Consider the following 14,513-nt stretch of genomic DNA (forward strand, 5'->3'; position numbering starts at 1 on the left):
TTATAATGTTTTTATAATGTTATTATTATTTTTTATAATGTTTTTATAATGTTATTATAATGTTTTTATAATGTTATTATAAAAACATTATAATAACATGATAAAAACATTATAATATCATTATAATGTTTTTATAATGTTTTATTATAATGTTTTTATAATGATATTATAATGTTTTTATAATGTTTTTATAATGTTATTATAATAACATTATAATGTTTTATTATAATGTTTTTATAATGTAATTATAATGTTTTTATAATGTTATTATAATGTTATTGTAATGTTTTTATAATGTTTTTATAATGTTTTTATAATGATATTATAATGTTTTTATAATGTAATTATAATGTTTTTATAATGTTATTATAATGTTATTGTAATGTTTTTATAATGTTTTTATAATGTTTTTATAATGATATTATAATGTTTTTATAATGTTATTATAATGTTATTATAATGTTTTTATAATGTTATTATAATGTTATTATAATGTTTGTTATTATAATGTTTTTATAATGTAATTATAATGTTTTTATAATGTTATTATAATGTTTTTATAATGTTTTTATAATGTTTTTATAATGATATTACAATGTTTTTATAATGTTTTTATAATGTTTTTATAATGATATTACAATGTTATTAGAATGTTTTTATAATGTTTTTATAATGTTATTATTATTTTTTATAATGTTTTTATAATGTTATTATAATGTTTTTATAATGTTATTATTATTTTTTTATAATGTTTTTATAATGTTATTTACCCCTTTAGCTACATGAGAAGGAGAGTTATTATCAGTGGAGATCTACATCCTGCTGTAGCTCTCACCACAAACCACTGATCATCCTTAGCTGACGTTAAGATAGTCAGTGAGGTCGAGGGGGAGGGAGGTTTTCCTGTTTCTGCTTCCTGGATGTTGAAACACACCAACGTCACACACCTTTACAAAACCACAATCAGCGATATCAGAAGGTTTCTGATCCAGAGAAACAACAAGAGCGACTACAGAACGTAAACCAGGCGTCTGAACACCCCAGCAGAGTTTTCTGTAAAATGTCTTCAAACATCTACGAAGAGCCGAAAGTGAGCATGAATGTGAGATTCAGCGGAGGAGTCCAGAAAGACGGAGGAGAGCGAGAGGAGAGGGTGGTGGACATCTATGAGAGCGCCGACACCTGGACCGACCAAGGTACCCGATACAGATCAGTCCTTTTATTACTCTTCATGTAAATCTGCATCATGGGGACAGGACGCTACATTAGCATGCATGGATAGGATGAGCCGGCATTCTTTTATTCTGCTCATAAACAGCTTAGATTCACATGTTAAGTTTTAGATTCACATGTTAAGTTTTAGATTCACATGTTAAGTTTTAGATTCACATGTTAAGTTTTAGACTCACATGTTAAGTTTTAGATTCACATGTTAAGTTTTAGATTCACATGTTAAGTTTTGGATTCACATGTTAAGTTTTAGATTCACATGTTAAGTTTTAGATTCACATGTTAAGTTTTAGACTCACATGTTAAGTTTTAGATTCACATGTTAAGTTTTAGACTCACATGTTAAGTTTTAGATTCACATGTAAAGTTTTAGATTCACATGTTAAGTTTTAGATTCACATGTTAAGTTTTAGATTCACATGTAAGTTTTAGATTCACATGTTAAGTTTTAGACTCACATGTTAAGTTTTAGATTCACATGTTAAGTTTTAGACTCACATGTTAAGTTTCAGATTCACATGTAAAGTTTTAGATTCACATGTTAAGTTTTAGATTCACATGTTAAGTTTTAGACTCACATGTTAAGTTTTAGATTCACATGTTAAGTTTTAGATTCACATGTTAAGTTTTAGACTCACATGTTAAGTTTTAGATTCACATGTTAAGTTTTAGATTCACATGTTAAGTTTTAGATTCACATGTTAAGTTTTAGACTCACATGTTAAGTTTTAGATTCACATGTTAAGTTTTAGATTCACATGTTAAGTTTTAGATTCACATGTTAAGTTTTAGATTCACATGTTAAGTTTTAGATTCACATGTAAAGTTTGTCTTAAACCGCTCAGATTCACATGTAAAGTTTGTCTTAAACAGCTCAGATTCACATGTAAAGTTTGTCTTAAACAGCTCAGATTCACATGTAAAGTTTGTCTTAAACCGCTTAGATTTACATTTTGAACAGAGAAGGTGTCTATTCTTTGACTTAACTCACACTCCTCCTGATGCATGCAGACAGAGAAATGGCCAAATACTTGACATGAACAAAAGAATCTTTGATGGAGTGGGTGATGGGGTCCACAAATATCTCTTTTTAAAAACTAAATGAGAAAATATGAAAATAAGTGGATTTTTTTTCTGTAAAGAGAAAACAAAGACACCAGAATGAACTTTCTAGTAAAAATCAAATGAACCTGTTTAACGCCTCGTACACAGAACCACAAGTCCTAACCACCTAATTCATAGTTTTCCCTTCACATTCATGGAGCGCCCCCTGGTGGGCGAGAATGTCCTCCTCCTGCTGTACACTATAGAGAAGGTGAAGGTCTAGGTTGCCTCCGAACTGTTTTACAGGGTTTCTACATTAAATATACAATTTAAGATAAGATGTTTGTAAGGCCTGACCTGAGAAAATGAAAATCACATTTAATGCAGAAATAAACAAATGTGTGTGATTTCTCCACACTTCACTGCACTGGACCAGAACTGAATCTACTGATTTAAGTGTTTACAACATTTATGAAACGTCAAATGGATAAACACCCTGTAAAGTCAAATCCAAATTGTGAGATGTGACTGAATCCAGGAAATTTTGAGCATCTGACTTAATTTCCTGTTTATAAGATGTCATGACAAATCCAAGATGACTGATTAATAATAGATTATTGTCATCTCTGTTATGAAGCTTCTGTTCTAGTTAGTTTGAATGAGTTTTTCTAAAACAGTCTGTCTACAGCAGGGCTCATCAAGTACATCTGGACAAGGGCCAGATCTAGTCTCTAGATCTAGTCTCGGCAGAAACTCTGAAGGCCGGACGTTCAAATACACAAAAATTAAACATGTTTTTAGTTATATAATTGTATTAGTATTTGTATTTTCTTTCAAAATGCAGGACATTTCTAGTCATTACCAGGGAGAATGGGCCCTCCCCAATTGTTGGTTTTACAGCACTGGTCGTCAACTGGTGGCCCGGGGGCCATATCAGGCCCCTCAAAGCTTCCTGTCCGGCCCCTGAAAGATCATTAAATTCAGAAGAGGAGGAAAAGAAGATGTTGTGGTTTTAAGAGGATCCTTTGGCTTTAGATGTCTGCAGCTGTTAAATTCACCCCACAAACAATTAATACTAAATAGTTTTAGAATGGCTGAACATTGGATCTGTTTTTACTGAAATTTACTGTCAAAACTAGTAGATATCTAAAAACAAAGTTAAGGTTGGCAGAAGTGCTGCAAAAATGACAGATAAAGTGGTGAAAAGGGGTGATAAGTGGCAAAATGGGCACAAAGGGACAGAAACTGGCAGAAAAAAGTTGTGAAAAGAGGTTAGAATGTGGCAAAAATGAGTAAAAGAGGAAAAATGGGATAATGGCATCAAAAATTGGTTACAAATGACAAAAAATACTGCAAAAAAAAACATTAAAATGGGTTAAAAAGTGGCAAAAATAGAAGAAAAGTGGCAAAAATGGATAAAAGAGTGGTACAAAGAGAATAAAACATGCAGGAAAAGTGGTTCAAAAGGGGCTAAAATCTTACAAATATTGGGTTAAAGAGGCAAAAAGGAGTTACAAGTGTCAAAAATGAGTTGATACTAGTACTAAACCACAACTGTTAACTGCAACAGGGACAAACATATATACACAAACCAGAACGATTTAAATCAAACCATTCTGCTAAAAATGAAGATGGGATAGACTTCTTCTAAGGCGATGTGCTAGAATTTAAACTCTTTCACAGATCAAATAAAGACTGGGACTGAGGCCCACGCTGTCCCCTCTGCTCTCTGTCTAACCGTGGGTTTAGAGGACTTTGGGAACTGCACTCTCACACATTGGCGTCAATTCTCAACAGCAGGGGGCGCTGCTTCATCAGTCACGGGGTGCTTTTGGGTTCATCTTTGTACAGTAGGAGGTGTTTTTATACTCTGATCATCTTGTTGACTTTGTCTCTCAGGAGGACTCTGTCCAGAGCATCCTCCGCCGGTCCACAGAAACCCTTTCAAAGCTGTCGCACTGATCCTGGCTCTGCTCTGCCTCCTGCTGGTCATAGCTCTCACCGTGCTGACTCATTTCTGTGAGGACATCGTCTTTCATTTCCTACATCTTTAGTCACTAAAATACTTTAAATCACCTCCTTCTTTTCCTGAGTTTCTTGTTTGTCTGCTTTGCATACAGACGACATCAACATGACGTATAAAAGCAGTTATGAGGAGATGAAGAACAAATACGACTCTCTGAGCAACAGTTTGTGTCTGTTTGAGAACAGCACCGGTGAGAAAGCTTTAAATACATCTCAGTATTAACTAACTTTAGTCTCACTGTTCAGACTGATTTCTAACCTGTCAGTTAAACCTAATGGGGCTTTTCAGTGGTTTGGACAAGATTTCAGCTCAGCTGTTACTACAAATCTACTGAGAATAAGAGCTGGGATGAAGGCAGACGGGACTGTCAGGATAGAGGAGCAGACCTGGTGGTCATCAACAGCAGAGAGGAACAGGTGAGTGTGAACAGGTATTTTAGACACGCTTAACATGAGCATGCAAAAAACATCCCACAGAGTACAAAAGTCTTTGTTGTCGCACAATCGTAGAAATGTTTCACACATTCAGAAAACTAAAACCAACAAAACAGAAGAGAGACAGCCACTTCACCAAATGCAGTTGCAAGAAAAGTATGTGAACCCTTTGGGATTGCTGCATAAATTGGTCATTAAATGTGTTCTGATCTTCACTTAACTCACAACAATAGACAAACACAGTCTGCTTAAACTAATAATGCACAAAAAATGATATGTTTTCATGTTTTTGTTGAACAAAACATGTAAACATTCACAGTGCAGGGTGGAAAAGGTATGTGAACCCCTAGGCTAATGACTGGTTGACCCTCCTTTGGCAGCAATAACCTCAACCAAACGTTTCCTGTCGTTCAGATCAGACCTGCACAACGGTCAGGAGGAATTTTGGACCATTCCTCTTTACAAAACTCAGTCAGTTCAGCAATATTATTTGGATGTCTGGTGTGCATCGCTCTCTTGAGGTCATGCCACAGCATCTCAATCAAGTTGAGGTCAGGACTCTGACTGGGCCGCTCCAGAAGGCGTATTTTCTTCTGTTGAAGCCATTCTGTTGTTGGTTTACTTCTGTGCTTTGGGTTGTTGTCCTGTTGCATCACCCATCCTCTGTTGAGCTTCAGCTGGTGTAAAATGTCTTGATAAAACTGGGAATTCATTTTTCCGTCAGTGACAGCAATCCGTCCAGGCCCTGAAGCAGCAAAGCAGCCCCAAACCATGATGGCCCCTCCACCATATTTCCCATATTTCACAGTTGGGATGAGGTTTTGATGTTGGTGTGCTGTGCCTTTTTTCTCCACACATAGCGTTGTGTGTTTCTTCCAAACAACTCAATTTTGGTTTCATCTATGGACAGAATATTTTGCCAGTAGTGCTGTGGAACATCCAGGTGCTCTTTTGCAAACTTCAAATGTGCAGCAATGTTTTTTTGGACACATGAACATCAAGACTTTTAGAGATACTTTTGTAACCCTTTCCAGCTTCATGCAAGTCAACAATTCTTGATCGTAGGTCTTCTGAGAGCTTTTTTGTGCCAGGCATGGTTCACATCAGACAATGCTTCTTGAGAACAGCAAACTCAAAACTGGTGTGTGTTTTTTATAGGGCAGGGCAGCTTTAACCAACACATCCAATCTCATCACATTGATTGGACTCCAGGTTGGCTGACTCCTGGCTCCAATTAGCTTTTGGAGAAGTCATTAGCCTAGGGGTTCACATACTTTTTCCACCCTGCACTGTGAATGTTTACATGGTTTGTTCAACAAAAACATGAAAACATATCATTTTTGTGCGGTATTAGTTTAAGCAGACTGTTTGTCTATTGTTGTGACTTAGATGAAGATCAGAACACATTTAATGACCAATTTATGCAGAAATCTAAGCAATTCCAAAGGGTTCACATACTTTTTCTTGCAACTGTATTTAGATATTAATGTACTTTATCATGCTGGTTTAATATTTCGTCGATATTGTGGTGCCTCGTCATGTCAAAGTCCAGGGCTGAATTTCTGTCCCAGTCTGTCCCTGTTCATGGCTGACCTTCATCTGTTCAAAAATACATGCAGCATTACTGCACAATCTTATCTGATCATAGTTATTGATTTCCCCTGAGAGAGGGAGGGAAAGAGACAATTATGGCACAGCGAGCTTTACAGAGACAACGCTGCATCCTCTATCCTGATGTAATTCTGTCTACAGGTGAAGTGTGTGAACAACACTGCAAATAAACACACTCCCAGCACGGCCGTATCAAAACCCAGAAACCCAGAAAGGTTGAATCAAACACCTGTAGAGGTCTGTGGTCTGCTGGCTGGTGCTTGGACAGGACAGTATGTTTCTGTGGACACCTGCTGGAAGAAAGATCACTACAGCTAATGCTTCTTTATTTATTCTGTTCTTCACTTCTCCATGTTAACTTTGCCATAGAGACTTTATAAAACACCAGATCAACAACCATGACTTTATCTGTGTTTGAACTAAACTAATATTCTTGTCTCTTTGTATGACCAGGACTTTCTGAGAGAGCTGAACAAAGGAGGCACTTCATGGATTGGTCTGCAGTCAGTGGTGAAGCAAGAGTGGGACAAAACATCAAAATGGGAGTGGAAATGGGTGAACAATTTCCTGAAAATGCTGCTGTAAGGAATTTACTAAACAATATTCATTTACTTAGAGCTAAACGTTGACCTTGCATAGCAGATGGACACGCCCGTATCCGTGGTTTTAACTGGTGAATCCATCTTTCAAAGCTCCCGTCTGAACTGTTTGGGCCCGGTTAGAAAGACAGAACCAATCAGCAACGAGGGGCGGTACTTTCAGGGGCGCGGTGGAGTCGTGACGTAAGCAAGCAGCAACAAGAGGCTGGTGCAATTATGGTGGAAGAGATTAGCGTGGATGCTGCTAAAACACCAGTTTTACCAGAAATTGACATTTCTTCATTAAAAGAAGAACAAAGAACAGCAGTGATTTGTTTTCTTTACAAAAACCTCAAAAGTTGAGTACAGACATGTCTGCAGTCACCACGGTTACTGTTATGCAGTTCTCTATGGAGTTTACTCCTCGGTAGCTGCTATGTCACGTGTTCTGTTGCTCTGATTGGCCCGTAAAGTTGTGACGGAGAGAACGTTCATCCAATCACACTCTGAATTTTTTTTCAAAGGCTCTGCCCTTTCCCAAACACCATCTATGGAAGGTTTGTCAGGTTAGATAAATGTTGGATTAAACTGACAGAAAGTCTTGAAAAGATGCGTCATATGTCATAAATAAACTGTTTCTGATTTAAGTGAGCAAACTTTACCCTAAAGCCGTGTGTACACTTCGATTTTCCTGCGATTCAGCCACGAATTTGGAGTTGCACGACTCCAAAGGGATTGGGTGTCGTTACTCATGCCGTGTACACGGGCATACCACAGCCCACCACAGCCCGTCGAACAGCCTTACAATCAGCTCCCAACTGGTCGGGAGGATTTCTGGCATGTTTGACATTTTGGCTCCAGACACTTCACAGTGAGAGCAGAAACGTGAGCAGAATAAACAACTTTGGGGAAGTGTTTTCCTTTGTAAACGGTCAGACAACGCCCTAAATTACCATGACAACAGCTGGAATCACTTTCTGATGCACCCCGCCATGATAAAGTAAATGAACGAGAAGGAAATACTCTGCTGAGAGAGAGAAATAAGGCCTGGACCCCTGCCAGGCGTACTGGTGAGCCCAGTCACTGGGTTGAATTTAGGCGCATTAGAAATAAATGTACCTCCACAATAAGGACGGCTAAAATGAATTTTTATTTGATTCTTGTTCCTAATCCCTAATCTAACCCCTCAAAATCCTGGAGGATGATAAATTCTCTTAAGCGGAAGTCCTCACCTTCATTACCTCGTCTCACCTCAGCTGATGGCTCCATAATAACTGACCAGAAAGACATCTGTGTGGCCTTCAATGATCATTTTAATGCTGCTGGAAATGTATTTGATAAAACATACACAGGACCCCCTCTCTCTATTATTGATAATTCCTCCCAGGCAATGCCAAGACCAAAATTTACTCTGCAGCCTGTTTCCCCTGATGCAGTCCTCAATGCTTTATTAACTTTGGACTCCAAATATTCAGTTGGTGAGGATAAACTCGATCCCTGCCTTTTAAAGCTTGCAGCCCCTATTTTGGTACACTACGTTACATATATTTTTAATCTGTCTATTACATCCTGTGCTGTTCCCTTGGCTTGGAAGACCGCTTATGTCACTCCACTACACAAAGGTGGTGAAACACGTTATAAACAACTATAGGCCAATCTCCAAACTATCGTGCCTTTCAAAAATATGTGAGTCTTTAGTAAATGAGCAGCTCAAATCATTTCTTTTACAATATTCTGTTTTAAATACACACCAGTCTGGTTTTAGACAAAAACACAGCACTGTTACTGCTGCCACTCTTGTTTTAAATGATATTATATCAGCCCTGGATAACAGGAAACACTGTGCAGCTTTATTTATTGACCTTTCCAAAGCCTTTGACATGGTTAATCAGTCAATGCTTTTAAGTAAGCTTGACAATATTGGCTTTGAAAAAAAATGCTTATTGTTGTAAAATCAGACTTTATTACACTCACAAATGGTGTTCCTCAGGGTTCTGTCCTTGGTCCAGTGCTTTTCACCCTTTATATAAATGATATTGTGTTAGCAGTTTCAAATTGTAAGATTCATCTTTATGCAGGTGATACAATTTTGTATTGCATTGCTGATGATGTACAGTCTGCTGTGTGTTCTCTTCAGAGCTGCTTTAGTGATTGGGAGGTTGCTCTTACCAAACACAGGTTAGTTCTGAATGCAGAGAAAACTAAATCTGTGCTCTTTTCTAGAGCTAAGAACATTGACTTTGAGAGTGTCATTATCACTACTCAGAATATAAATATCTCTGCATTTGGATTGATGAGAAGTTTACATTTAAAACTCACGTGTGTAACTTGGTAAGTAAACTGCGCCGAAAGATCGGCTTTTCCTTTAGAAATAAATCGTATTTTCCTCTGCACTGTAGAAAAACCCTGGTTGAGGCTACTTTTTTTATCAGTGTTGGATTATGGTGATATTTTGTACAGGCATGCTTCAGCTGCTACTTTAAAACCCCTTGATGCAGTTTTCCACTCTGCACTTGGGTTCATTACTGGTGATGCCTGTAACACTCACCATTGCATCCTTTACAGTAAGGTTGGGTGGTCATCGCTCTCAGAGAGACGTGACCTGCACACACACACGTTTATTTACAAGGCTTTTATTAGGATGCTTCCTCTCCTCCATGTTAGCCTGGTCCTCTGGAGCTCATAACACCCGCTCTAAAGACCGGCTTACACTCCAGGTTCCCAGAGTTCACTCTGAGCTCGGCAGATCTGCCTTTAGCTTCTCTGCTCCATCTGCTTGGCACTCAATACAGAGCACTTTAAAAATCAAAGAACTTGTTTCTTTGGGTCATTTCAGATCATTAACTCAGAATTTCTTGTCCTCTGATTGCACCTGTTTTAATTGACTCTGGTGTTCCATTTCTAATTGATATTATGTCCTTTTTATCTTGTTACTGTACTTATATGTATAGAATATGTTTGTTATATTTGTTCTATTCTTTATCGTCGATCTTGCGTTTTTCCTTTGTCTACTCGACATCATTGTAAATGAGGGCTCGCCCTCAATGATTTTCGAGTCTAAATAAAGATTATATATATATCTACTGACCTGCGCTGCACCTGCAGACACAGGGGTGTTACCTGTCTCACACACACAGGGAGATAGTGGGAGAGGGAGAGACAGAGAGAGAGCGGGAGAGAGAGCGGGAGAGGTATGGGGGGAGAGAGAGGATATGCCTCACCCTGAACGCGTGAGTTTTTAAAAAAGGGAACTCCACGGGTTTCTGTCACAGTCCGTACCGACTCTAGTCGCAGTGTGAGCACTCAGGTCGTGCATCATAAACGATCCAGTCGCACAGTGTAAGATGACATTTTGCCACGACCGTCGTACTGTCGGCTTGAAATCACAGTGTACACCTGTCGTAAGTAAAGCTCTAATTGAGTGCTGAGTATTTAACACTGGCGTAGGTGCTAAAAATAGAATGATTACATCATGGATGCATTATTTCTATTCAATTTTAATTCAATTCAGTTTGCACAAGAAGAGTGGTCCAAAATTCCAGCTGAGAGGTGTAAGAAGCTTGTTGATGGTTAGAGGAAGACATTGGTTTCAGTTAATTTTTTCCCAATTCATATGACATATGTATTGAGAAGGACCCCACAGAAGAGAGCAGAGTAGAGCTGTCTTTTTTCTCCTGTTTTTTTGTGTTGTTCCAATGCACATAAAGGAAATAAACACATGTATACCAAAAACATTTGTAATTGCAACAATTTCTGGGAGAAATGGTGTATTTTCTGGAAAAGTTCCAGGGGTGCCAATACTTTCATCCATGACTGTACATCCATGAGAAAGATGAGAAAGAAGCCCCGCCTTGCTCCCACCGCTGTGTCACTGCTGTGTAAATGTGTGTGGATGGTTGGGAGCTGGATAAGTCACACCTGCTCTGCAAGCTTTAGTCCAACTACTTACCAACATTATTCTAGAAACGCGTGTGATTTGTGCTTATTGACATTATTGTTTTCTTGTGACAGCTCATGGGGGACTGGAGTTGTTACGACGCCTTCAGAAGGGTCTAAAGTTTTCATGAATCAGCGAGGGAGATTCAACCACACCAGCAGTGGTCTGAGAGGATGGATATGTGAGAAACCAATCATCAGTGGTAACCTCTCTGTCTAACACCTGCTCCTGTGATGAATCCTGGTTTACCAATGATCTCTGGTAAAATTGATGTTTCTGCTTGTCTCACCGTTAACTGAGCTTTCTTTAAAATATCAAAATAAAGGCACAAACATGAGCTCAGTGTCTGCTGGCTGCTTATTCCTATGAGCTATTTCAACTTTGATATCATAAATGTTTTTTTCCTGAACTTATAAACCCTTAAAACAGCTGACCTCTCTGGATCCACAGATAAACTCAGCTTCATGGAGAGAGCACTGCCATGGATTTGTCTCAATCCTGATTTTTTTTTGCATATTTGTCACACTTCAATGTTTGAGATCATCAAACAGATTCCAACATTAGACAGAGAAAACCTGAGTAAAAACTAACGTCAGCTTTAAAATCTTTTCATTTATTACAGGAAAAATCCATCCAGACCTACCAGACCCTATAAAAGTCATCGCCTCTAACCCTGATCTATCTAATAAATGGTTGTTTCAGTTTGGGTGGGGGAACCATTTACAGTAACTGGTGATGAGAGGAATGTTGTCCCATTCTTCTCTGCAGAATAGTTTTCATTCAGACACACTGGAGGGTTTTCCAGCATGAAGGGCTTTTTAAGGTCACGCCACAGCTTCTCAGTCAGATCTAAGTCCAGACTCTGACTAGACCACTCCAGAACCTTCATTTAGTCTTTAGTCCATTCAGAGGTGGACTTGCTGGTGTGTTTGGATCATGGTCCTGCTCCATAACCCAAGTGGTCTTGATCTTGAGGTCATGAACTGATGGTCGGACATTCTCCTTCAGGATTTCCTGGTTGGAGCAGAATTCATGGTTCTAGTGGTCCAGGTCCTGGTCCAGACCATCACACTACCACCACCATGTCTGACTGTTGGTCTGATGTTCTGCTGATGAAATGCTGAGTTAGTCTGACTCCAGATGGAACGGGACGCACACCTTCCAGAAAGTTCCTCTTCTGTCTGGTCAGTCCTCAGAATATTTCCCAGAAGTCTTTGGGATCATCAGGATGTTTTTAGTCAAATGTAAGACCAGTCTTTGTGTTCTTCTTGGTCAGCAGTGGTTTTGGCCTTGGAAATCTCCCATGATGCCGCTGTTGCCCAGTCTCTTTCTGATTGGTGAATCATGACCTCTGACCTTAACTGAGTCAGTGAGGCCTGCAGGTCTTTAGATGTTGTTCTGGGTTCTTCTGGGACCTCCTGGGTGGATTGTCCATGTTCTCTTGGAGTCATGGAGGCTGGCCACTCCTGGGAAGGTTCACCACTGTTCACAGTTTTCTCCATTTGTGGGTAATGGCTCTCACTGAGTGACTTTCTTCTTTAGATGGTTTCATGACGATGTTGGAGATCTTTTAGCCTACTTCACTTGTCAGACAGGTTCTGTTTTAGAGATTCTGGATCCAGCAGGTCTGGCAGTGATCTGGTCTAGGTGTGGATAGTTAAAAGGAACTCAGCTTTACAAAAATGTGGTAAATCAGAGTTAATTCATGATTAAACAAAGGAGGGTAATGACTGTTCACATCAGGCCAGGCTGGTCTGGATGGCTTTCATTCCCTTAATAAATAAAGTCCTCATTGAAAACTGAATGTTGCATTTAATCAGGTCATCTTTGTCTAATATTAGAAACAGTTTGATGATCTCAAACATTCAAGGACACCAGGCTTGATCAGCAGAAAAGGGACATATCAGTGCTTTAAACTGATCAGAACTCAGGATATTAAAGACAACAGTGTTTGGAGCTTGTTGGCTTTAAATTTAAACATAAAGGATGCACAAACTCATTAATGGGAGGACTGCTGTCAAAGTCATGCAGGTTGTTTTTATAGCTTAGGTTTTATCAAACGGTTGTTTTTACACAGTAAATGTTAATTTAACATAAGACTTGACTGAAAAGGAACATCAGTTTATAGAGCTTCATCTACTTAGACACACAGGGGCTGATGTAAGAGAGAAAAGATCAATATCAGGGCATAAGAGATCTGAACTTTTATTTCCTGGACGCTCACATTAAAAAACCCATGACACATCGGAAAATCAAGCAGAGACCAACAGCATTGCTTCATCTCAGCTTGTGCTAAAATGTCTGAGGAGATTCAAGCAGCAGAGGAGAGAGCCAGCGATGGAGAGGAAGAGCCTGCAGGAGGAAACGAGGAGAGAATAGAGATCTACGAGAACCAGGAGGTCTGGGAGCACAGTAAGTACTAAAAACAAGCAGAAAGGGACAAGCTTCCAGTCATCATGGCATCAACTCAGCACAGGTCAGAGGTCATCAAGTACATCTGCACCAGGGCCAGATTTAGTCTGGACAGAAACTCTGGGGGCCAGACTTTCAAATAAACAAAAATTAAATAAATGTTTTGATGGGAATATTATTGTAGAAGCATTTGTATTTTCTTTAAACTACAGAACATTTGTCTATCCCTGTTATCTTTAATGCAGCAGACCTGAAAATCCCAGAGAATGGGCCCTCCCCGGTTGTCATGTAGCACCAGTATTAACCCATTTGACACTCATTTTGACACTTTTGCAAGATTTTAACCCCTTTAAACCACTTTTCCTGCATCTTTTATCCCCTTTGTACAACCCTAACCCCTTTTATTACATTTTTTTCAACAATTTTTGAAATTTTAAAAATGTTTTCCCCATTTTTAACCCATTGTTGAAACTTTTTGCTCCTTTTTGCCTCTTCAACCCAATTTTTGAAAGATTTTAAACCACTTTTCCTGCATCTTTTATCCCCTTTATGCCACGCTATTGAGAATATGTGTCACTTTTATTCATTTTTTGACACTTTTTAACCCCTTTTCTTTACTTTCTTGCTTTTTTTGGTCATTAGTAAGCAATTTTTGATACCTGTTGCCCCTTTTTCCATCTTTTACCATTTTTTAACCTCTTTTCACAACTTTATCTGCCAATTTTTGCAGCACTTCTGCCAACCATAACCATTTTTTAATTATAGACTAATTTTGACTAAATTTCTGTAAAAACAGATCAAATGTTCAGTCATCCTAAAACTATTTTAATAGTTTGTGGGACAGATTAAACAGCTGCAGTTATTTAGAGCCAAAGGATACTCTTAAAATCTCCTTTTCCTCCTTTTCTGAATTCAATGATCTTTCGGGGGCCGGACAGGAAGCTTTGGGGGGCCTGATGTGGCCCCTGGGCCGCCAGTTGATGATCAGTGGCATAGAGCTTCAGAGAGCTGCTGTGGTTAACATAGTAGTCACACATGTAGGGGGGTAACCACGCACACACATGACTGAGCACAAGCGTAAAACACCATGAAACCACACATGAAATTTCATTTTCCTTAATGGAAATGTGAGACCCTCCTTTTAACGTGATTGTCCTTTATTTATGTGTCAACCCTCACGGCTTTGGAAGACACCAGGAATACGGCTGCAGTGTTCTACAAAAACACTGACATTTTCTGTT

The 14,513-nt window shown here is 38.7% G+C and overlaps 2 protein-coding genes across 4 annotated transcripts in view; one reads left to right on the plus strand and one right to left on the minus strand.

Moving 5' to 3' along the window:
- The window catches only part of LOC121523988 (collagen alpha-1(XIV) chain-like), a 269,909-nt gene that overhangs the window by 30,366 nt on the left and 225,030 nt on the right, over positions 1 to 14,513 (minus strand). The gene's annotated exons all lie outside the window — the stretch shown is intronic.
- On the plus strand, positions 1,004 to 11,183 carry LOC121523989 (CD209 antigen-like protein A). Its single transcript, XM_041809127.1, has 6 exons — positions 1,004 to 1,196; positions 4,174 to 4,293; positions 4,395 to 4,490; positions 4,589 to 4,716; positions 6,799 to 6,926; positions 10,935 to 11,183. The coding sequence occupies exons 1-6, from the start codon at positions 1,061 to 1,063 to the stop codon at positions 11,077 to 11,079; spliced, it is 753 nt and encodes a 250-aa protein (XP_041665061.1). The 5' UTR covers positions 1,004 to 1,060; the 3' UTR covers positions 11,080 to 11,183.

Source organism: Cheilinus undulatus, linkage group 16 (assembly GCF_018320785.1).
Source record: "Cheilinus undulatus linkage group 16, ASM1832078v1, whole genome shotgun sequence".
NCBI classification, from domain to species: Eukaryota; Metazoa; Chordata; class Actinopteri; order Labriformes; family Labridae; genus Cheilinus; species Cheilinus undulatus.